The 24,327-nt window shown below is 39.7% G+C and overlaps 1 protein-coding gene across 1 annotated transcript in view; it reads left to right on the forward strand.

Moving 5' to 3' along the window:
• Positions 1 to 743: 743 nt before the first annotated feature.
• LOC118808693 (ubiquinol-cytochrome-c reductase complex assembly factor 1) overlaps positions 744 to 24,327 on the forward strand; it is a 47,602-nt gene continuing 24,018 nt past the window's right edge. The window contains exons 1-6 of the mRNA XM_036571567.1: positions 744 to 971; positions 3,462 to 3,569; positions 7,956 to 8,063; positions 9,717 to 9,789; positions 10,232 to 10,289; positions 16,273 to 16,381. Of these exons, the coding sequence (XP_036427460.1) occupies positions 894 to 971; positions 3,462 to 3,569; positions 7,956 to 8,063; positions 9,717 to 9,789; positions 10,232 to 10,289; positions 16,273 to 16,381 (534 nt within the window). The 5' untranslated portion in view covers positions 744 to 893. The remainder of the gene's footprint in view (positions 972 to 3,461; positions 3,570 to 7,955; positions 8,064 to 9,716; positions 9,790 to 10,231; positions 10,290 to 16,272; positions 16,382 to 24,327) is intronic.

Below are 24,327 nucleotides of genomic sequence, written 5' to 3' on the forward strand. Positions count from 1 at the left end.
GTTCTTCAGTGGTCAGGACCCCCATGGACCCTCACAGAGCAGGTACTATTTGGGTGCTGGATCATTCTCAGCCCTGCAGTAACACTGACGTGGTGGTGGTGTGTTAGTGTGTGTTGTGCTGGTCTGAGTGGATCAGACACAGCAGTGCTGCTGGAGTTTTTAAACACCTCAGTGTCACTGCTGGACTGAGAATAGTCCACCAACCAAAAATATCCAGCCAACAGCGTCCTGTGGGCAGCGTCCTGTGACCACTGATGAAGGACTAGAGGATGACCAACACAAACTGCGCAGCAGCAGATGAGCTATCGTCTCTGACTTTACATCTACAAGGTGGACTGACAAGGTAGGAGTGTCTAATAGAGTGGACAGTGAGTGGACACAGTGTTTAAAAACTCCAGCAGCACTGCTGTGTCTGATCCACTCGTACCAGAGCAACACACACTAACACACCACCACCACGTCAGTGTTACTGCAGTGCTGAGAATGATCCACCACCCAAACAGTACCTGCTCTGTGAGGGTCCATGGGGGTCCTGAGCTGATAAAATAGACATTAAGCATAGAAACAAGGATAATGTTCTGCCTGCTCGGTGTGTGTGTGTGTGTGTGTGTGTGTGTGTGGTGTGTGTGTGGTGTGTGTGTGTGTGTATCATATGTATATGATAGTTTAAATAAGGTTTAAAGCACCAAACAAAACAGAGACACTAGCGGAATGAACAGTGCAGCAGCCTGTGTTGTAGCCGGACCTGTTAGGCTGTGAAGCAGATTCCTTTGACATTGCTGGAGAGGAGGAGGAGGAGGAGAGGTATAGAAGGTGTGAAGAGGAGCAGTAAAACTCTTTGATTCCTACTGGAGGAGCTGCAATAATCCTTTATTGTGACTTCTGGCGGAATCATGTATCGGCGCCCTTTGCAATCCGCCTTCAGAAGCGTTATAAGCGCCTGTTCGGGCGGCCGGACCGCGCTGGGGAAGGTAAACAGGGCTACGTGCTAATGCTAACAGCATCGCTCCGGTTAGAGCCGCTCTGCTTGTTTACTCCTCTATTTTGTGGCTCAGTTTATTAATTCAGCTTGTTTTAATGTTCGTCTTCACGTAAAGGGCCAAAATTCTCCAAGTAGCACGAAATAAAAGCCTTTTCTGTGGCTTTAGTTGAGGCTAACTCGTCATGAACTTGGCTTGGAAGCTACCTTTGGCTACCTGGAGCCTCACGTGTTTGAAGCTTTTTAAAGAAATTAATTTTTCAAGAACATATTTTTGGTACACATAAGAGGAAAGTGTTTCCCTGTGCCCCTATTCAGTTAATGCTAATGTCATATAATGTGGATTGTGTAGTGCCATTAAATAACATTGCTGCCCTGCTGAAAAAAAGACCATTAAAACCATTTGGATTAAAACCTGATGGTTTTGCTCTCTAATTAATAATCCCACAACACCTTTTAAACCATTAGGGTCCTTTGCTCTGTGATATCAGCCCATCTGGAAAACACAGAATACCATTACTGGCTATGGGGCACCACCAGGAACCAACAGAAACGTCTAATGTTTTTCAGCAGGGTCGTGTCAAATGTTGTTGTTTTTTTTATTTTTAATTTCATTTATTTGTAAAATGAACTTGTCATACACAATCATCATAACTTAAAGGGGACTTACACAGATTTTTATTGATTTATTAATTTATTTTCTTGCATAATTCAAAAGTTGAGGTGCAGACAAAGTCATTCAGAGTGGTTTGGTGTGGAATGGTTCAATATAGGGAATCTTACAGACTCGGATGACTTTACAGTGGTGGTGATAGGAACCAGGGGTCGCCATGACTACAACACAAATATAGACATTTTATTTACTATCCAGAACCACCAGTGAACCTACACGAGTCTTCTGAGTTTATATCTAGAATGTTGTTGATGGTTAAATAGTGGAAAATCTCGGGGGAAAAAATTCTTAAGTTTTTCTGAAATGAAGGATATTAACAAGGTTTGTCTCCCTTTACTGCAGTAACAGCCTCTGCTTTTCTGGGGATGCTTTACACTGGAAGTTGGAACATTTGGTATGAGGATTTGATTGCAGTCAGACAAAGGTGCATTAGAGAGGTCAGGTGCTGATGTTGGATGATTAGTTCTGGATCACTCCAAATGGAGCTCCATCACTCCAGAGAACCAATGCTGAAGGGCTTTGTACCTCCATATACAGATGCACTGTGTGGCCAAAAGTACAAGCATCTAGGAGCAACAACAACTCAACTACAAAGCAGATGACTATGCAATCATATCCTCCATTGCATCACTCACTACAGAGTTCCAAGCTGCCTCTGGAAGCAACATCAGAAAAAGGATCTACTTATGGAGCTTCATGAAATAGTTTCCATCACTGGACAGCTGCACACAAGCCTAAGATCACTATGCGCAATGCAAGGTGTTGGCTGGAGTGGTGTAAAGCGCCACCACTGGACTCTGGAGCAGTGGAAACGTGTTCTCTGGAGTGATGAATCAGCTTTACTGTCTGTCAGTCTGATGGATGAATCTGGGTTTGGTGGTTGCCAGGAGAACGCTACCTACCAGAATGCATAGTGCCGATGCTAAGGTTTGGTGGAGGAGGGATGATGGGCTGGGGCTGTTTTTCAGGGTGGCCCTCACAGAGCCCTGACCTTAACCCCACTGAACACGTTTGAGATGAGCTGAAATCTCGATTGCGAGTCAGGCCCTCTTGTCAAACATCAGTGTCTGACCTCGCAAATGCTCTTCTGGATGAATGGCCAAAAATCCCTACAGACAGTCTCCAAAATCTTGTGGAAAGCTTATCCAGAAGAGTGAAAACTGTTATAACTGCAAAGGATTGCAACTTCATATTAATGCCAAAGGTTTTGGAGTGGGATGTCCGACAAGCTTATATAGATGTGATGGTCAGGTGTCCACATATTTCTGGCAATATAGCGTATAATATTGTTTATACAAGCTGTTATCAGATCAGTACCATATATATATAACCTGGCGGTTCTTTAAACTTTAAAAAGGGTCTTTACACTAATAAATCTCATTTATAATAAACAGTTCTTTAAAAAAAAAAACACCCATTGAAAGGTTCTTTAGGGCAGTGGGTCTTAAACTGGTCATCAGAGACCCCCAGATGTTCCACATTTTTCTTCCAACTTGGCTCACAACACACAAAAGGCTAGAACAAAAATATGGGCCTTCTGGGGGTCCCTGAGGACCAGTTTGAGAACTGGTGCTGTAGGGAACTATAGGTAGTTCCTGTATGACATCCCTCTAAAGAACCCTTTTTGGCACTATTACGTTTAATAGTTCTTAGAATTGTTTCAGTCAGACATTTTAGAGGTCTTTGAAATGATCTGTTATGATGAATTGTGCTTGTATGACCAGAGACATGAACTAACAAGGTAAAGAAAGGTCCATTTTGATGTCATGTTGACTTTAATCTCGTGTTTTGTTGTCTTTTCTCCTTCAGGTCACAGAGCAGGATGCTTGTCTCACCAAGGCTTTGGTGGCCTGTCGTGTTACAGGAGCAGAAGTTCCCACTCAGACACAAAGTCGAGCTCTTCATAGCACAAGAGAGGTGAGTTCCATCACCCTCACATCAAACAGCTCTGACTGAGGTGTTTTGAGAAGGATCCACATTGTGTAGGATCCACATAATCAGCAGAGCCGTCAACAACTCCTTGACACCTTAATGATTTAAGTGACATATTAGCTGTGGAGTAGGATTTAAAACTTCTTGATTAATTATGAGGATCTTTTGAGGCACTGCAGCCTTTTTTTCCAGTGTCACAGTGTTTCTGCAGAACAAGCCTTTGTCATTTTTTCAGGGTAGTAAATCTAGTAAATTGGGGGCATTTAATAAGTTATTTGACATGTTTTGTAGTATTCTGCGGTGCAGCAGCCTTATTGCTTTGACAGTTCATGAAAAAATCCATGCCAAAGCAGTTATAGTTTTCCAGTGGTTCCTCCCACCTTCAAGATGCATCCTCAGAAGGAGGTTATCCTAGTCTTTGAAGTTCCTGTGTCTATTACAGCACTATTACAGTAGGAGTGTTTACAACAGGTGTATTAATGATTACATATTTTTATTTTGGCCGAAGTGTCCTTTACGACCTCTTGATTATAGCAGAACGGCACCTTTTTTTCCCCAAATTTCTTTATTACTCAATGTTGGGGATGTAAACTAAATCATTCAGACTGGTTTGATGTTAAATGGTTCATCATAGAGAAACTTACGAAGTTCACAGTGGTGGTGATAGGAGCCAGACGTCCACCTCTAAAAGCTCCCTCACAGAAAGTTCCTACATGAAATGATTATGAATTCACTGTCTGATGACTGAGACACTGTTTTATGATAGTTTGAGAAGATTTTGGTTTGAAATATATTTTTCATTTTTTTTATATTAGTGTTATTTTTATATTAAAGGGTTTATATTAATATTTTTTATAGTAATGGAGGGATACATGCAGGGCGCTGTGAGGCAAAATAGTCCCCAAAGAAAACATATTATTACAGATTTTCCACTATTTTCCCATCATCAACATTCCATATATAACTCTGAAGACTCGTGTAGGTCCACTGGTGGTTTTGGATAGTAAATAAAATGGCTATATTTGCATTGTTGACATTGAAACCCCTGGTTCCTATCACCACCACTATAACGTTTCTTCAGTGAATCTTTTCACGTCACACTGGTATGAATGACTTTTACACTTCAACAATTATGCAGAAATTCTGAAAAAATGGTGGAATTTCCCTTTACAGACTACTTTTTATGGTAACTTTTGGTATAACTAATATAGGAATAATTAGGTATAATTAAACTAGGAATTGCATTGTAAAATTGCATAATTTTCTACCTGTGGTACAATGTTTTGCAACCTGTGGTAGTAACGTTTTAATATTTCTAGAAATTGGTTCTGTTCTAGCAGACCTTCAGTGACGTGCTCCGGAATCACACTTATCATTCACAAATCCGAGGCAATTTTGAACTGAAAGTTTTAATGATAGTTCTCAATCTCAGCTTGTTGCTGTTCTCTGTGGAACGTACTCAGATAATGTGGCCTTAATTGAGAAGTAATGGCCACGCTGACTTTCTCAGGGATGCTATCTTCATGTCTGTGTCACTTGGCAATCTGTTCACCGCAACCTGCCAAATCCCACATAATTGCTGGTCAGTTGCTGTGACAAATGAGACCTGATATGATGGACGACTCTGGCTGTTTACCTCTTCTCTGTTGTGTCTGACAGTAATCTTTGGTCAAGACTTTGTTGGATGTCTTGCAAGTTTGCACCAGAGTTATTATAGTTTGACATTCTCATTAGTTTTTGTTTTTTTTTTCTGTTTATTTATTGTGGTTTTCTGTTCTAGTTAGTTTTAAAGAGTACATTTAAAGTGTTTTTTTTTTTTAAATAAAGAAAATTAATGTGTTATTCATATTCAGTTTTAGTTTTGTTTTTAGTATTATGGCTAGGGCTCTCAAATGATTTAAAATAGTTATTTGCCTTTAGTTGCTTTTGTCTTGTTAGATCTAATTTCATCCACTTTTTTCCATTTAAAAGCAGAGCATTGTTTTATAGCTGTATGAGTGGACAAAATAAGCTTCAACAGAATGTATTATTTATTTATTAATTATTTCAATAATTCAGCAACATTATTTTCAACATAGATCTTAAAAACGTGAAAATCACCTGATTTCCATCAGAGAGTGAACAGTTTTCGGTTTTCATCACAGACGTCCAGCAAGAGCAACAGTGTTTGCATGTTCCAAGCAACGAGTGTATATCATATATCATATATACAATGAGTGTATGTATCATATATGCTGTATACAGTCGATGAGGGTATATATATCATATGTTATATATGCAGTTAATGAGTATCATATGCACCATTTATACAGTCAAGGAGTGTATATATATCATAAATTTCATATGTACAGTCGGTGAGTATATATCATATATATGCAATCTGAGTGTATATGTTGTATATAATATATATACAGTCAATGAGTGCATACATCACATGTCATATATACAGTGAATGAGTGTATGTATTGTGTATGTCATATATACAATGAGTGTATGTATCATATTTACCATATATAGTCAATGAGTGTGTATATCATATATATCATATACAGTCAGTGGTTCAGCTCCTCTGTGATTGTAGCCTCTCGCTCTCGTTCAGCTGGTGGGTTCTTGTTACAGTGGAGGATCTTGAGGGGAACTGGAGCTCCACCAACCTGTGGCTTTTGTTAGTTTGCTGCTTGTTGATTTATCCATAGTTTTCTCTGTGAGCATCTGTCCAGCATCGTCTGCTGAAGGTGCTGAAGGTGCTTAAGGTTTTGCTTTAAAAGACATTTAAAGCTGTATTTGAACGAGAGCGCTACAGTCATGGATTCTACAACAGCATACAGCGCACTGCAGCTGGGCTTCAGCCTGCACTGCTGCAGATGGGCTGAAGCTAACAGTATTAAAAAAAATTTGTGTTATTAATAATTTTGATCGGTAATCTGTTACTAATAGGTAAACTTTGACAGCACTAATTGTTATTGTCAGACAGTAGACAGATAGTTTTAACTAGGTTTAGAGCTGGGCAATAAGGGCAAAAATGTTATCACGATAAACAAAATTCATATCGTTCGATATCGATACATATCGCGATAAATGTCAAATCATTATTTCTTTCAAGTTTGAAGGCTGATTTTTGGTCCTGGGCGGTTAATTGCTGTTTTAAACTGTCCTTTATGGTCGGAACACGACGAACACTCAAACAGTGGAACATTTCACAAATCTGTCATGGGAGAGTGGGAGAGAGTGTCTGCTGAGCTGTTTTTACCAGCTGGAAAAGCTGTTTTGTAATAGTCATAATTTAAGAAAGAAAACCGATTATTTTTAGCTGGTGGTGAACCGCAAAATATCAACACCAGACAAACAGAGTCCTCCTTTTAGGTACGTTTAAACTGAAAGCTGTGCTTTTGTGTCTTGTTTGGAGTGACGGAGCGCTGCTTCAAGTTAGCCAGCTGCTAAAAACCGCTAGCCTGGAAAGACAGCGCTCTCCCGCTTCCCGATGCCTCACAGCTTCCTCAGTTTACTTTCGTTTAAATCAGGGCTGTAATTTACATGAACCCACTTCTTTCTTTCACTTTCGTTGCTGGTGAACGCACCAATACTTAAATATGACTGAGCGCTGTAACAGCGCTGTAGTTGTGAGGATTGTGATTGTGATTTAACGCTGCTAAAGCTGGTTAGGATGTTAGTAAAGAGGTGAGTTCACTGTAGGACAGTACAGTTACACCACTGACCTCGTCACTCACACTCGGTCACAGGAGAGCAGATCGCCGGTCGCTCCACTCAAACAGGGAATGTCTAACTCTGCGTTTCAGCGCTAAAGATTCATCTTATTTGTGGCCCCTCCCTCTCTAATCATGTAGAAAACCTCAGAAGTGCGCCCTCTCCTGGCGACAGCAGAGTAGTGTCGCTTTCCTTGCAGGAGAAAACGCCACCAAGGCTTTCGCTGAACGTGGAAGTGTGAGAATGGTGTATTATATCGAACATTTATCGAACATGTCGTATCGCTTTATCGACGAAACGTTAAAGCGCGATAATTATCGTTATCGTTTTATCGCCCAGCCCTAACTAGGTTTAATCAGAGATATTGCCATTTCCTTAGTGTTCAAGATTTGACATGAAAATAATCCACGTCTGGACCGTCCTTCACAAACTACAATCAGAAAATTAGAAAGAATTAGAAAGTTTCTTTTTGCAATACCGTAATTCTTATTAACAAGCACATTTTTCACTGCTAGTTTTCATAATAGTTTTCGTTACTGATAATAACTGCTGTTCACTGTGTCTGTGTTCATTTTTACATGCCTTCACTGTGCCCTTGTTTGTAGGTGTAGATTTAGCACTAATGTCAGCTCTGTCACTCTTCTCTCCTCCTGTTCTTCCCCACAGCTCTGTACTGTAAAGCAGACCCCCCAGGCTTCAGAGGAAGAAGTGGGCGCTTTCACCAAACTCATCGAGGCCATGGGCTTCACTGGGCCCCTCAAATACAACAAATGGGTAAAATTAAGCCGTCTCCACCCCTACACTCTGCTGTACCTCAGTCACAGAGCCTCCAGCATGCTGTCATTCAGCTTCAGCACTGATTGTTTCAGAATCCAACTGCTTTCACAAGGACGTTTTGGTATCTGTTAAAAAAGCACCTCTTGCCATTGAATCCAGCGAGAACGATGCTCTGACAGGCAGCAGACGTGGCATGATGGTTAGCGAAAATTGTTTGTTGAAGTTTGACATTCACCAATAGGAGAAAGCGTGGGGCGGGGCTTATGTCCTCGCCTCAAAGTTGAACAAACTGTAGGAGAAGTGAACCGCTCATGTCAACTCGCATCCACAAATATTGATATTATTTGCTTAAAATCCCAGGAAACACCGAATAAAATGTTTAAAATATTTGCAGGACCCCCCAGTTGAGTGTAAACACCTTTTAGAAGGTGCCTTTTAAAGACAGATGCCTTTTGAAATGTGAGGTATGTCTGGTCTCATGCTTAACAAAGCAGGATACGCTTTTTTTTGTGATTCATTTTTTATTATTTTCCATTTAAAGAACAACACCCCCATTCCAGCCCTGAACCACACACACATGGGACTTACAAGAGGTGGGGACCACAAACAAAATATAGCTACAACATAGGACACGGGAGAATTACATCATTCACAACTTAAACGCAGCATATAGCTAAGCAAGCACAAAGGTCCTAACTTTAGAAATTCCGTGAATCCATGTATCCAGCATTGCCAATTCGTGCCGATGACAGTTCCAGATATAGGATATCCAGTAAGGTATGGAGCCAATGACGTATAGACAAGTTATGGGGGGGAAAGGATATGCTCTTTAAGAGGGTGAGTTAATGCATTTGATTGAAGTAGAAAGAGATTTGAGAGAACAAAAGGCCAAAACAAGTGATATACATTTTTTTTTTGTGATCAACTTGTTATTGCGTTTTTCATCATGCTTTACAACAAGGGTGGGGAGAGGTAAGGGGGAGGGGAAGGCAGGACGGTGACGTACATTTTAGGAATACACACATCAAAAATAAAGCAAAGACAATATATAAACAACTGCACAACTAAACAGCATCACATAATGTAATTGAAAACCAGTGATAAACATTTTGAAACTGGCTTTAAAGAAAAAAAAAAATTGAAATCCTCTTTTTCACCTTCGGTTAGTTACCTTTGTGCCAAGTGTTGTAAAGCTCTGGGTGTTTGAAAACAGCCAATACTTGCCTATCCCCTGTTGCTGACTAGAGAGAACGTGTCCACAGTATTGATTCGTCAGTTTTGGTGATGTATGGTGCATTGATGATGCTGTGTCTGATCCACTCAGACCAGCACAACACACACTAACACACCACGACCACATCAGTGTTACTGCAGTGCTGAGAATGATCCATCACCCAAATAGTACCTGCTCTGTGAGGGTCCACGGGGGTCCTGACCACTGAAGAACAGGGTAAAAGGGGGCTAACAAAGTATGCAGAGAAACAGATGGACTACAGTCTGTAACTGTAGAACTACAAAGTGCACCTATATAGTAAGTGGAGCTGATAAAATGGACAGTGAGCGTAGAAACAAGGAGGTGGTCATAATGTTATGCCTGATCAGTGTGTGTATGAGTGTATATTCACTTTCCAAACGGTTCTTCTGTTGCAGAAAATTAAGATAGCTGCTCTGCGTATGTACACTTGCTGTGTGGAGAGAATCAACTATGATGAGTTTTTTGAAAGTAAGTACTATTTTACTCAATTTTAAACGTGTTTATTTATGTGTTTTACTATAGTTTTGAAAGAGAGAGAGCGAGAGAGAGAGTGCGACAGAGTTTTCTAGTCCCTGGGAGTAATATGGCACTATGACCTTATGAGTCTTGAGTCATGCTCATTTAGAGTTTTTGAAAAAAGGACCCAGGCACCCCTCACTTCACCAGAAATGCTGAAATGAGCGTAAAGGGACCTTTTCATCGCCATCTGAAAGATTTATGTGGCACTTTACGGCCGCATTATGTTGTTTTCTTTACCAAGGGGGAAAAAAAGCAGGTGTAAAACCCAGTAGAGGTTTTGGAACTGTTTAGTTTGGTTTAATGTTGTGTTCCTGTTTCTCTCTCTCTCACTCTCTCTCTCTCTCTCTCTCTCTCACTCACCCTCCTTTGCTTTCTCCTCTCTCTTTCTCAGAGTGCTCCCTCCCCGACACACTCAACTCCTGGTTTTTGGTGGCACAGCTCCATGTTTGGTGAGTGTTTGGGCTCCAGGGCTGTACTGATAGACATAATTTTAGGTTTGATACTATTTTAATTTCATTCGATTTTTAGTATTTTGTGTTAAATATGTCTTGAGTCTTTAGAGCCCTAATGATGTACTACACAGAATAGTTTAGCTCAGGAAAATTTCATTTCAAAACGAAAAAGATTGTAAAACAGCATGTGCTCTCATAAAATAGTGCACCTGAGCTATAAACAATGCAAACATCCAAACTGCCTCATATGAAACCTTACATTGGATTATATAATCTCCATTTTCAACCCCTAAAACTGAAAATTAAACATGCTGTTAAAGTAGTATTAGACCAGATCCTCAGAAGAGAATGAGAGACATGTCAGTGTTGCAGTTTTACGTTCCTGTACATTTTTTTTTTTCCTTTTTTTCTAATTTCCAGGACTATTGAAATATGTACTCACTGTTTGCTGGGCTAAGCCAGTGTATTGTTGAGTGAGTTACGCCTTGTTCCGGCACCAGAAGTTTAACAGGTTGTCTTCAGATGTGTTTCTCAGTGCAAGATTACTTCTGGCTCCCTAAGATTACCCTAACCCTGCCCCCTCACCCAATGAGCGAACAAACATAATTTATAGTATATTAATGAAATTTTTTTATCTGCTTTTAATATAGGTTTTTTTTGTATTTTAGTCACAAAATATAGGCTACTGTTACAAAAATACATTTTAAAATTTTATTATGTACACTGTTTTGTCTTTTTGACCCCTGAGCATCCTGAGACGAAATATATAGGCACCCCTGATTTAGATGCATCACGCATGTCAAATTACATATCACTGATTGCCTTTACGTGCACTTAATAATCTAATATCTGCAGAAAATCAGATTTTGTCAATAATGTGATCAATGCATTTACATGCACTTGAGTAATCAGATAATGGGGAAACTCCGGGTCTACATGAGTCAGACAGTAATCGGATTTCTGCTTTGCAACCGGCCAGTAAACTCACTGAATAAGACGTGACGTAAACGTAACGGAAAACTCGGAACTTCATGCCGCGGTTGAAAAAATAAACATACATCATCTAGAAGATGAAGAATATTTAAATCCTTCATTTCCTCAAGCATGTATTTGGTTTCTCACTTCGGCTGCTCGCTTATTTCCGGTACCGCCGTCTGTTTTCACGCATGCGCAGACTGAGAAATCCGAAAGAAATCAGCGTAAAGACATCTGATTACTGAGCTAAAATCCAGCCTCTTTATCAGATTCCTTAATCAGATTTTTAGACCTTACTCTGATCTAAGAAATCAGAGTGTGCTGTTTACATGACCATTTAAATAATCAGATAACAGCAGAATTCTGATAATTCTGATTATTGAGTGCATGTAAACGCACTCACTGTATCTGTTTGTTTTCATGAACACAGTCAGCGCTTCTGGAGCGGGGTTATATTTTATTAATCCTACTGTTATTGCAATGACTATGGATTATGACTACTTTATTCTTAGACACCTCAAACAAACCTGCTGTGCTTTGATTAATGTTCCTTATGTGAATTAAAAGCGAAACGCTTTTAGAATCTATAGAGTTTAAAATGCTCAGAAATGACAGATCTGTTAAATTATTCTGCGGTTTGTCGCTGCTCTCAGTCATCACGGCGTTTCATTCCTCTTTTTCGCCTTTCATCATCCTCGCTGCCATTTGCATGCGTAATGTTAACGCACAGGTGACTGCTTTTGGCCGTGTTTATGAAAAGAGACCTTCACGGAATGTGTGATGTCATCAGAAGGAGGCAAATGATTAATGATTGTGACTGAGAGCCAGCGCGCACGTGTGTGTGTGTGTGTGTGTGTGTGTGTATGTGTGTGTGTATGTGTGTGTGTGTGTGTGTGCTGTTTCTATGACTAACACTGTGCAGAGTGACACTGAATGGAAAAGCTCAGTCTGTATTTAGTCAAACTCACCCACAGCACACTGCACACCTCCCTGCGCCTGGCACTCATTTATTTAATTCATTATTCCCCATTAAGACTGTGGTAAAGTTTAGGCACCACTCTTTTGGTTTCAGATGCTAAGTCGATTCTGTGGAAGACATGAAAACACAAAACTTCATAGTCTCGCATGCCAGACGTGACCTCGTAACTAGAATGTCTTGGGACAACCACTGGAAATTCTGGGCTAAATGTGAAAGGGGATGTAGACTTATTACGGTGGGAACAAACTGAGTGTGAAACTTGTAAACCCATCCAGTGCCCCGTAAATGAGGAGCTCACCGTAGGGGGCGCTGATGCTTTCATTAACACTAATGGACAACTGGCCTTTCGTTAGCACACGGATGTAATGTAAGTTAGCATGGCTCAAAAATCCCCTCAGAGAACCCCTACTAAGTGTGTGGATCTGGCAAAAACAACACTGATTTGTCACTGGGCTGGTACCTTCAATGGTAGATCGTCAGTACCTTTAGGTTGGGAATACAGTTGTATTGATCCCATTGCAGTTATACTGATCAGGCATAACATTCTGACCACCTCCTTGTTTCTACACTCATTGTCCATTTTATCAGCTCCACTTACTATATAGGTGCACTTTGTAGTTCTACAGTTACAGACTGTAGTCCATCTGTTTCTCTGCATACTTTGTTAGCCCCCTTTTACCCTGTTCTTCAGTGGTCAGGACCCCCGTGGACCCTCACAGAGCAGGTACTATTTGGGTGGTGGATCATTCTCAGCACTGCAGTAAGACTGACCTGGTGGTGGTGTGTTAGTGTGTGTTGTGCTGGTCTGAGTGGATCAGACACAGCAGTGCTGCTGGAGTTTTTAAACACTGTGTCCACTCACTGTCCACTCTATTAGACACTCCTACCTTGTCAGTCCACCTTGTAGATGTAAAGTCAGAGACGATAGCTCATCTGCTGCTGCACAGTTTGTGTTGGTCATCCTCTAGTCCTTCATCAGTGGTCACAGGACGCTGCCCACAGGACGCTGTTGGCTGGATATTTTTGGTTGGTGGACTGTTCAGTCCAGCAGTGACACTGAGGGGTTTAAAAACTCCCTGCTGTGTCTGATCCACTCGTACCAGCACAACACACACTAACACACCACCACCTCGTCAGTGTTACTGCAGTGCTGAGAATGATCCACCACCCAAATAGTACCTGCTCTGTGAGGGTCCATGGGGGTCCTGACCACTGAAGAACAGGGTAAAAGGGGGCTAACAAAGTATCAGAGAAACAGATGGACTACAGTCTGTAACTGTAGAACTACAAAGTGCACCTATATAGTAAGTGGAGCTGATAAAATGGACAATGAGCGTAGAAACAAGGAGGTGGTCATAATGTTATGCCTGATCAGTGTACATTTCAGCTACATTGACTCCCATACAAAGTATCTTGAGACAGCTTGTTAGATTTCATGTAAAAGTGTAAACTGTGATGAACTTCCTAGGAATTATATCAAACATTCACCTACTCTTTCAACCAGGGCTGCCCAAAGTTCGTCTGTGAGAGTGTTTGATTTTACCCCACAACACACTTAGGTCTATACTGCAAACTCAGTTCTGAAAGACTTAGTAGATTGTGAAAAATGCAAATAAAAACAAAAAGCAATGATTTGTAAATCTACTTTCACCTGTATTTAAACGAGAAGACAGAATGCATTGTTTTATGTAGTCAACTTTGTAGTTGTTTGTAAATATCTGCTCATTCTGAAATTGATGCCTGCAGCATGTTCCAAAAAACAATTGAGACAGGAGCAATTTGAAGAAATTAGTAAAAGATGTGGTCATGTTTGGGTACAAAAGGAGCATCTAGGCTGAGTCCTTTATAAGCTAGGATGGGTCGAGGCCACTTTTCCAAAAAATGCATCAGCAAATAGTTCAGCTGTTTAGGAACAGTGTTCCTCAACGATTGTTTGTGAGGATTTTAAGTATTTCACTCTAAACAGTGCGTAAGAACATCTCAAGATTAAGGGAATCCAGAGAAATCTCGCTTTGTAAAGGACAAGGCTGGAAATCCACAGCCAAAACCCTGTGACCTTTGACTCCTTAGACGGCACTACATTAAAATCCAGCATGCTTCTTTGATGAAATGGCCACATGGGCTCCTGAATACTTTGGCAAATCGATATAATTAAATACTGTTCCTTGCTGCATCCACAAATGCAGGTTAAGACTGTACTATGTACAGTGAAGCCAAAGATCAACAATGTCCAGAAACGCTGCCGACTTCTCTGGGCTCGAGCTCATCTGAAATGGACTGATGCTCATTGGAAACGTATTGTGGTCTGACGAGTCAACCTTTTAAATTATTTATGGACATATTGGACATTGTGTTCTCTGAGCTAAAGAACAAAGGGCGACTCAGATCGTTGGCTGCATAAAGTTCCTTCTAGCACCATCTTTTTCAGCATGGCTGCAAAATCAGAGATTGCTGGCCTGCCTGATGTGCCGGCCTGACATCCCTTGAAAACGTGTGGTGCATTATGAAGTGCAATAATGAAGGCCCTGTACGCACAGCTGAACACTTGTGTAACAGAAGATTGGTGAGAAGCTCTACTTTTAAAACCGGTTCCGTTTTTGTGTTCAGTCCCCAAATGGTTATTAAGTGTTGTTAAAAGAAAAGGTGAGGTAACACAGTGGTAAACATCCTCCATTCCCAACTTTTTTTGGAATGTGTTGCAGGCATTAAATTTGGAATAAACATACATTTACAAAAGCAGTGAAGTTTTCAATGAATGAATGAAGTTTTCAATGAATGAATGAAGTTTTCAATGAATGAATGAAGTTTTCAATGAAGTTCATAAGGTAAAGCATCAAATAACCTGTTTTTCTACTGTTTTCAGTTCAGTGCTAGTCAAACAGAATGTACTAATCACTTCCTTCTGTTTTTATTAGCATTTCTTACACAGTCCCAACTTTTTTGAAATTGAGTTTGTATATATAGCTTAAGTTCTTGTTTTCCTTGTAAAATAGTATTTTAGTTTGAGCACCCCTTCTTTACTGTTGCAGCTACTAGATTGAGAATATTCTCAAACACAGAATTATCTAAGAACAGTTCTGTTGTCTGTGATTATGGGATAAATACCTATAAGGTAGGTGTTTCTAGTGAAGTGCATTAAAACCAGCATAGCTGTTTTCAGCATATGTAAATGTGCACTGATATTACTGTTATTGCTTTTATTTTCCATAACCCCTGTTTTTATGTAAGCACTCTCTTTCTGTAGGCTGTTTTGCTAATTATTTAAGCAACAGACAGATAATCTACACAAAATTCTGTAAATACTGTTCTATCTGATAAATATGTCTAAAGATACACTCCCTGAAAGACGGTGCACCTCATAAACGTGTATGTTCTTAAAGAGGAAACTCCACCAATTTTTCTATATTTTTTCATGATTCATGTATGTAAACAAAGGTAATCAGAGAAATGGTTCATCGTAGAGAAACCTACTGACTGATGTCTTTACAGTGGTGGTGATAGGAACCAGGGGTCGCCATGACTACAACACAAATATAGACATTTTATTTACTATCCAAAACCACCAGTGAACCTACACGAGTCTTTTATATGGAATGTTGATGTTGGTAAAATTGTGGTAAATCTGAAAAAATATGTTTTTTGGGGGGACTATTTTTCCTCATAACACCCTCCATGTAGCCCTCCACCATAAATGGATTTTAGCAATGTGTTTTAGGCATAAAACTCCTCAAAACTATCGTAACTTTCTGTGCGGGAGCTTTTAGAGGTGGACGTCTGGTTCCACTCACCACCACAGTTCTGACTCAGTAAATTTCTTCAAGCAAAGTTTGTTTACATCTTAACCATGTAATTGTGCAGACATTTTGAAAGATTAGTGTAATTCCCCTTAAAAACACTCACGTGCTGATCCAGTACCGTGAAAATTAGTCATAATAAAAGGACCCAGCCTGCTTTTAGGTCAGCAGCAGAAGCATTCCTGCCTGTGGAATCTGTGGTCAAGACACATTTTTTGCTCCTCCTGTGCAGGATGTGTTTGGTTCGGATGCGCCAGGAGGGCAGAGAAGGGAAGTACATGTGCCGTTACATCGTCCATTCCATGTGGGAGGACGTGGAGCAGAGGAGCAAGATCATGGGGGTGAGTTCAGCCAGACGCTCACCTGGTTCCAATACGATCTGTTCATCCTCACTGGCCTCGGCCTTGGGGTTCTTCCACTTGCGCTCGCTTTTACACGCCTGTGTCTGTTGTTTATAGGTGGAATTTGCTGTAATCTAAACATCATCTCACAAAAATGGCGAGCGCCGAATTCTATGTGCATTTGAACATCTGGCGCTTAAACTGTCCATACTCCAATCTTGGATATGAATTCCTGTAGCATGTCAGCAGCAGGGCAGAATTATCAGTGGCATGCATACAGTGGTGGACAAAGTACACAAATCATGTACTTGAGTTAAAGTAGAGATACCCAAGGTAAAATATTACTCCAGTAAAAGTAGAAGTTCCTCCCTTTAGACCTCCACTTGAGTAAAAGTAAAAAGTATTTGCCTTCAAATGTATTTAAGTATCGAAAGTAAAAGTACTAAGAGATTAATTATGACTCTAATGTTCAATTACTATTTTTCTAATGAGACTCGCTTCATTAACTCATTTTAGGTGAAAATACTCCAGTGTCTCTCTTGGTAAACCAATATTTTAATAGAAGGTCATTAATTAGTGACGCTGACGTCTATTAAAATGATCATAAGCTCAAAACACTGAAGGCAAACAGTTTCCATCAGGTAGAACTGAGTGGCTCTGAAATCACTTTTACAAACAAGCAAAGTTTCGGTTTAAGATTTATTTGTAACTTAGTTACAAGTTTAAGTTTAATAAAAACTTTAATCTCAGATTAAATATAATACAGATGAGTTTCCTTTACTAAACTGCATCTGTAGGTCTCTGTTCATAAACATAAACTAGCCAAAACAAATTTACTATAAAATGAAATGTGTTTGTATAAATTCAGAAAAAAGACACGTCAGTCACAACTGCATATGTGTACATATTTCTATATTGTGGTCTGTTTACACAAAGTTAGGTTAGTTCATCATTTATGTTGGAATAGACACTCCCAAAATTTTATGCTGACGTTGAACCGTGTGCTGCACTGGGTCGGTATGACCAACAGGTCAAAACAAGCTCAAAACTAAGTGCGCGCTGTGCCCTGATTGGTGTTCTTGCTTTGCGCTTCTTTCGTTTTGACATGTTACATTTTTATACACACAAAAGCCAAAAGGAACGACAGATTTTGCATAATATAGTGGAGTAAAAAGTGAGATATGCGACTTTGAAATGTAGTAGAGTGAAAGTAAAAAGTCGCCAAAAATGGAAATACTTCAGTAAAGTACAGATAATACAGTAAAGAATTACATTTACTTAGTTACTGTCCACCACTGCATGCGTACTAGCACACTACAGTCATACGTAAAGGTTTGAACACTCTTGTTCAAATTACATGTTTTGTTGATTTTCTAAGTGAAAATAAGTTAAGGCATCCTCTGCAGTCCATGTGTCGAACACAAGGCCCACAGGCCAGATCAGGCCCACGACACAATCCTGTCCAGCCCGCAGAAGTATTTTAATTTTCTGTTAATATTAGCCCGTTTCACAGTGCACTGCACCACAGTCCCCAAATGCTAGCTGCATTTCAGCTGCAGTTCAACCAGTATAAACACTTAACATCAGCTCAGAAATCGAGCCTAAGTGTTAATGAACTTGCAGCAAAGAAAGGATGCCAGGTGTCTAGGTAGGTTTAAAAGACTGAGTTCCTGGGGACGTTTACGTAATATTTCAAGGTTTACTACAACTGTCTGTATTTTACTGCTGAAGTTTTTGCGTATTTTGAATAAACAGTGGCCAGTTCAGGTTACAGCACAGCATTTAATGAAAATGCAATAAAAACATTTTTTTTATTACAGATTTGTTGAGATTTTTTAATATGGTCCCTTTAGGGGTTGAGTTTGACGCCCCTGCTTTTCTGTAGATTTTACTACACATTTTTACTTTTTTTTTTTCCCCAAATTTGTTAAATTCAGCAAATTAAGTAATTGTGCATTAACACATGCAGAAATGTGTTCTCTGTAGAGGATGTGTTTAGAAAATCAGCAAAAGGGGTGCCAAAACTTTTGCATACAATTGTATATGTCATTTCTAGACTCCTGCTCCTCCAATGAAATGAAGGGTGTTAATAGTGAGTTTGTGCTGCAGCCTCTACTCTTCTGGGAAGGCTTTACACTAGATGTTGGAACATTGCTGTGAGGATTTGATTGAATTCAGAAGAGCTTTGGTGAGATCTAGAACTGCAGCAAGTATTCAGTAATATTAGATGAATTCAGTAATGGAAGAAAAAAGAAAAAACTGTTTGAATAGCTGACACGTTTACTACTTTTATGAACCCACACACTTCTGTGGGGAACAGCTGTTTCCTAATCAAGCTAAATTCTAGCTTGTCACCAGTAGCACGCAGTTGCAAGCTCTGCACACAGGACTCATTGCACTTGCAGTGTAGCGCAGTTTGCGAGACTCTTGCAATTTGAGGCATCAGTATAGGTTTTAAAGGGGAGTTCCACCAGTTTTCAAAATTTCTGTATAATTCAGTCATTGAGATGTAAACCGAGTCAGTCAGAGCGGTTCGGCGTGAAATGGTTGATTGTAGAGACTCAGATTTCTTTACAGTGGGGGTGATAGGAACCAGGGGGTACAGTGTCTTCAACACCAGTGTAGCCCTTTTGTTTTCTGTGAGTTTTAAAATGTAATGTTGATGACAGCAAGAGAGTTTTAGGCCAGACTTTCTCAAAACTATCATAAAACAGTGTCTCAGACATCAGGCAGTGAATTCATAACCATTTCATGTAATAACTTTCTCTGAGGGAGCTTTTAGAGGTGGACGTCTGGTTCCTATCACCACCACATTGAGATGTAAACGGAGTCTTTCAGAGTGGTTTGGTGTGAAATGATTGATTGTAGAGACTCAGATTTCTTAAAAGTGGTGGTGATAGGAACCAGGGGTCGCCATGACTACAACACAAATATAGCCATTTTATTTACTGTGAGTTTTTATATGTAATGTTGATGATAACTCAAAACTATTGTAAAACAGTTCTGACTCAGTAAGTTTCTCTAGAACAGATTGTTTCACACCAAACCACTCTGAATGACTCTGTTTACATCTTAACCATTTAATTATGTAGATATTTTGGAAATTGGATGGACTTCCCCTTTAAAGTGTAACACGTCTTCAGGTTTTATTATTTTTAGATTGTTGAGATATGAAATAATACCCCTCTAGCAAACTCTTGGCATTGAACTCCCGTGTCGGCAGTGGGTGCACCTAAAAGTAGCTGTCTGGTTACTTTTGGACAGCATACCAGTCCTGCAGCATTCCAGGTGCTGTAATTTTTTCAGATCAAATATTCAATTTCAGATTGAATATAGTGATAAAGTTGTATATGCATTTCACCTTCGTCATTGCGTGCATTCATCCACTCGAAACCTTGTATTGCTGTAGACAGAAGCATTTGAAAATAGCCTGGGGACTTAATACTATTACAGTTTTACAGATTTGGCTAATCACAACAGATTTGAATGAAGACATATAGCCATAAAATAGCAAATAATATCAGAATCAAGCATGTGGCTATAAACAGCACACTAATAAATCACAGAGGTTTCCATTAGACATCTTGAGTGCACCGTATTCCAGCTGAGTGTAATGTGAGCGGAGTCTTTCATGAGGTTTGACAAATCGCAGGTACTTCTGTGGAGTTTACCGTGACTGTGTACTGAGAAATACAGTACAGTCTCTGTTCACACCTAATAATTGCAATCAGTCTGACTAATCACAGTTCTTTTTTGTCGTAATTATTTAGGTCTGTTGTGAGAAGAAGTCAGCATGAACAATTTTGCAGTTTCTTTGAAAGGTGTAAGTTAATCCTGCGAAGTAAAGATTGTGAGGCAGCGCTCTGCAGCTGGGACGTGTAATCAAAGTGTACGCGGTGAAATATGCGCTCCGAAAACTCCTCATTAACCTTCAGGATGTAACAACTGTATTTTATACGCTGTGAAAATGTTGAGTAGAGTCCAGTAGAGCAGCCTGAGTGTTTAAACCTCCGCAGGGTCCTTGCCGATGACATGCTGCTGCCTGATGCAGTTGCAGAAATATTTGAAGTGACTCCATCCTGAACCCACTTTGTCAGTTCTGTGCCGGGGTCCGTACTACAGAAACTTCCTATCTTATGTCCTAAGTTAAGATCTGACAAACTTAATGAGATTTTTCACAAATTGGTATTACAGATGCAAATCTTATCTTAATTTAGGAATTTTAGCCTATCTTACAGCATGTTCCCTGATAGCAAGAGGATAGTGGACCACTGTCGGCCTGCTGATGGCAGAACTGGCGGTCCACTGGCGTTTTGCTCAGCATTTTTCAGGTGGTCCACCGGTGGTTAAACCAAATGATGGGCAAAATTTCACTTATCATCACTCATTTTCCACTCACAGTTAGGGCTGGGTGATGAAACGATAACTATAATTATCGCGATATAGCTCTATTGAGGAAAGTTATAAGAGTTGTTCGATATAATAGAGCATTCTCACATTTCCATGTTCTAGCGTCAGACGTGGTGTTTTCTACTGCGACACTACTCTGCTGTCGCCAGGAGAGGGCGCACTTCCGAGTTTTTCGACATGATTAGAGAGGGAGGGGGCGACGAGTAAGACGTCAAATATACTTTAGCAACATCTGAAACGTGGAGTTATGTATTCCCTGTTTGAGTGGAGCGACCGGTGATCTGCTCTCCTGTGACCGAGTGATGAGTGACGAGGTCAGTGGTGTAACTGTACCGTCCTACAGTGAACTCACCTCTTTCCCTACATCCTAACCAGCTTTAGCAGCGTTAAATCATGTCTGCTTCTCACAACTACAGCACTGTTACAGCGCTCAGTCATATTTTAGTATTAGTGCATTCCCAGGCAACGAAAAATGTGAAATGTTCCACTGTTTGGTGAGTGTTTGTCATGTTGTGTAAGTTTGATTTCTAAAATAAAAGTCTCTGTGCATTTAAAATCTGTTTGGAGAGATTACAAACTAGGACGGTAATCTGGGTGGTCCGAGGGTGGACCAGCAGTGGCAAACAGTCAGCGGGTTGCCACCTTATCAAGCCAGTGGACCGATATATACTCGCTATCTGGGTTATCTCAGGTTTGGAAAGCCTAACCTGCTTAATGAAAGATGACAATTAACTGTCATGTCTGTAACATAGAAACTGACCTAAAACATGAACACATAATCAAAATGTTAATGTAGGTTAGTTATCTAGACAGCTACTGTTGCCAGTGTAAAAAAGATCAAAACAAAACTAATATGCAATAAACCTGAAGTTAAGAATATAGTGAAAGCGCCCCCTGCTGTTTATCAGAGCATCGCCGCTCCCCAGTTTCAGTCTCCATTTCCCAAACGCTTTAGCCGAGCGCGCTAACGTTACTCCTCCTAATAAACAGACACACGTTCAGCTCCGTCTCCTCATTATTCACCACCATCACTGTAATATTTCATCATCAACATTAACACACGAAGGTGATCAGAGGGGCGGTGGAGATCGAGTCTGCAGTGTCTGAGATCTTTAAAACGCAGAGTTAGAAAAGAAAATCATCTCACAGTGAAAGCAGCGTTTTACAGTAGAAATAAATGGAGCTCATTATGCTGGTAGTGAACTATGCTGCTGACTCAGCTGCCTAAAAACCAAACGGACCTTAAACAGAAGTGAGGACCCTGTTGGGGTTCATCCTAAAGTTAGGACAGGATTTAGGAGGTTTAGTCTAGTTAGGATGTTTGTGTGATGCTGTTTTCTTATCTGGAGTTCATGATGAGATTATGAAGGAACTGTTATTCTGTAACAGCTACTGTCGAAATTCAGTCCGTACTGAAGTCGTCATGGAGACTAAACAGATCAGATTTCATAGTTAAGAAGCGTCTGTAATACAGGCCAGGAACTGTTACCTTCTATCTTATTTGGGGAAGAAAGTAATCCCACTGTTCGCTGTAGCCTGATCAGTAACATTTTTTAAAGGGCCCTTATCATGGAAAACTGAATTTACCTCACTTTTTTAAAATAAAAAGGTTTAAACATTGTTAAACAGCCCAAATCTTATATTTCTCTTGTATTTTATTTTTCTCTTTGGGTCCACATGTAACATTTGTGTGGTTTTATGCACCAAAAGTGGTCGTTATTCATTTCTACATAACCATTTTCCAACCTCTCTTTATCCCTTAGAATTAGACAGGCTGTTTTTGTTACTGTGCCTCTAAGACCATTATAATATAAACTATTGCACACGACTGTATGGACTGGGGAGGGAACAGTGTGTTTTGAATCTGAGACAGTGTTAATAGTACATAAAACCCTTCTATTCAAATACAGTCAGGAAAGTATAGTTTTTGATGACATGGACACTTTAAGAAGTCTTAGAAAAAGATTGTGTTCTTTAATGTACCCGAGTCTGTAAAACGTGTGGGTGTGTGTGTAAGAGAGGGAGAGTGAGTGGGTGTGAAAGTGTGTGTGATGAGGCCAGTGGGGGCTTTAGGGGAGTTGCTGTCAGAGAGGGTGGGAACAGTCTTCTGCCCAGCTGTGAAAACAGACGTCTCTCTCACACACTTTTCTTTTTGGTGTAACTCAAGCACAGAAATTCAGTAGCGCAGTTATGAAGGTGGCATAAAACAGGGTCCTGATTTTTAGCATTTTTGCTAACAGGTACAGTGTATGTCCAGTAGTATCCAGACAGCCCTTGTAGTGAGTGAATTCAGTTACTTTGAAGGGGAACTCCACCAATTTTTGAAAAATTAAATGGTTGAGATGTAAGTCATTCAGGGTGGTTTGATGTTATATATGCCTATATAAGTCTGAATTGTTTACAACGGTGGTGATAGGAACCAGACGTCACTTCTTAAAGTTCCCTCAGACGGCACGTGTAGGTTCTCTGGTGGTTCTGGATAGTAAATAAAATGTCTATATTTGTGTTGTAGTCATGGTGACCCCTGGTTCCTATCACCACCACTGTAAAGAACCATTTCACACCAAACCACTCTGAATCACTTTGTTTACATCTCACACACTGTTAAAAAATATTGGGACTCCTCTTTAATCTGTATATTGTATATATTAGTATGTTATCACACATTTTTATTAGGCTTTACACATTTAAAGAAAGCTTTTAGAGTGTTTTATTTGGCCTACAATGAAAAAAAAATTGTTTAATTGCATAGAAAAACCCAGATGGCAGTTCGTTTTTGGACAGTAAATAAAATGCTTATATTTGTGTTTTAGACATTGCAACACATGGTTCCCATCACTACTACTACAAAAAACTGAATCAGCAAGTTTCTCTGCATTGAACCATTTCACGTCAGACCACTCGGAATGACTTTGTTTACATCTCACCCACTGAAATTTTGTAAAACTTGTGTAATTCCTCTTTAAGGTGCAGCCATTGCTGACACAGGTGTTCAGTTGCCCACAGACAGTGTATTTAAGTAATAAAGAGAGGTTTAAGAAGGTCATATAAAAATTAATTATGGCTGTTTTTGGTACATGATATCACATAAATGTCATATGTAAATATAAAATTAAATATATATAAAAAATAGGGTGTGAGCCCTTTAACTCTCTATTGCGCGGTTTTACCATATGGCAACACTTACTTTATTTCAACTTCACTAAAAAGCAGTAATATAAAATCTGTGTTTTCCTATTTAATTGTCTTTGAAAGGACAAATACTTCATGACATCACATGACCAGGAATTCTTATTATGATGATATTACCATACATTCCAAATACCAATTGAAATTGTATTAATTTCCAATATTTGTAAATATTGGGTCATACATTTCACTAAGTATAAGCTGAATTTGTTTGTTCTTGTTTTTAGAGAAAAATTAGATTTTGTGGTGCCTTTTTTTTTCTTTAGATTTTATGGTGCCGTGGTATGATTGCGTATTGTTACCATATGGCAACAATTTACCGAATACTCCACTTAATTTTTTAGAAA

This window comes from Colossoma macropomum, unplaced genomic scaffold (genome assembly GCF_904425465.1).
Source record: "Colossoma macropomum unplaced genomic scaffold, Colossoma_macropomum, whole genome shotgun sequence".
Taxonomy (NCBI): Eukaryota; Metazoa; Chordata; class Actinopteri; order Characiformes; family Serrasalmidae; genus Colossoma; species Colossoma macropomum.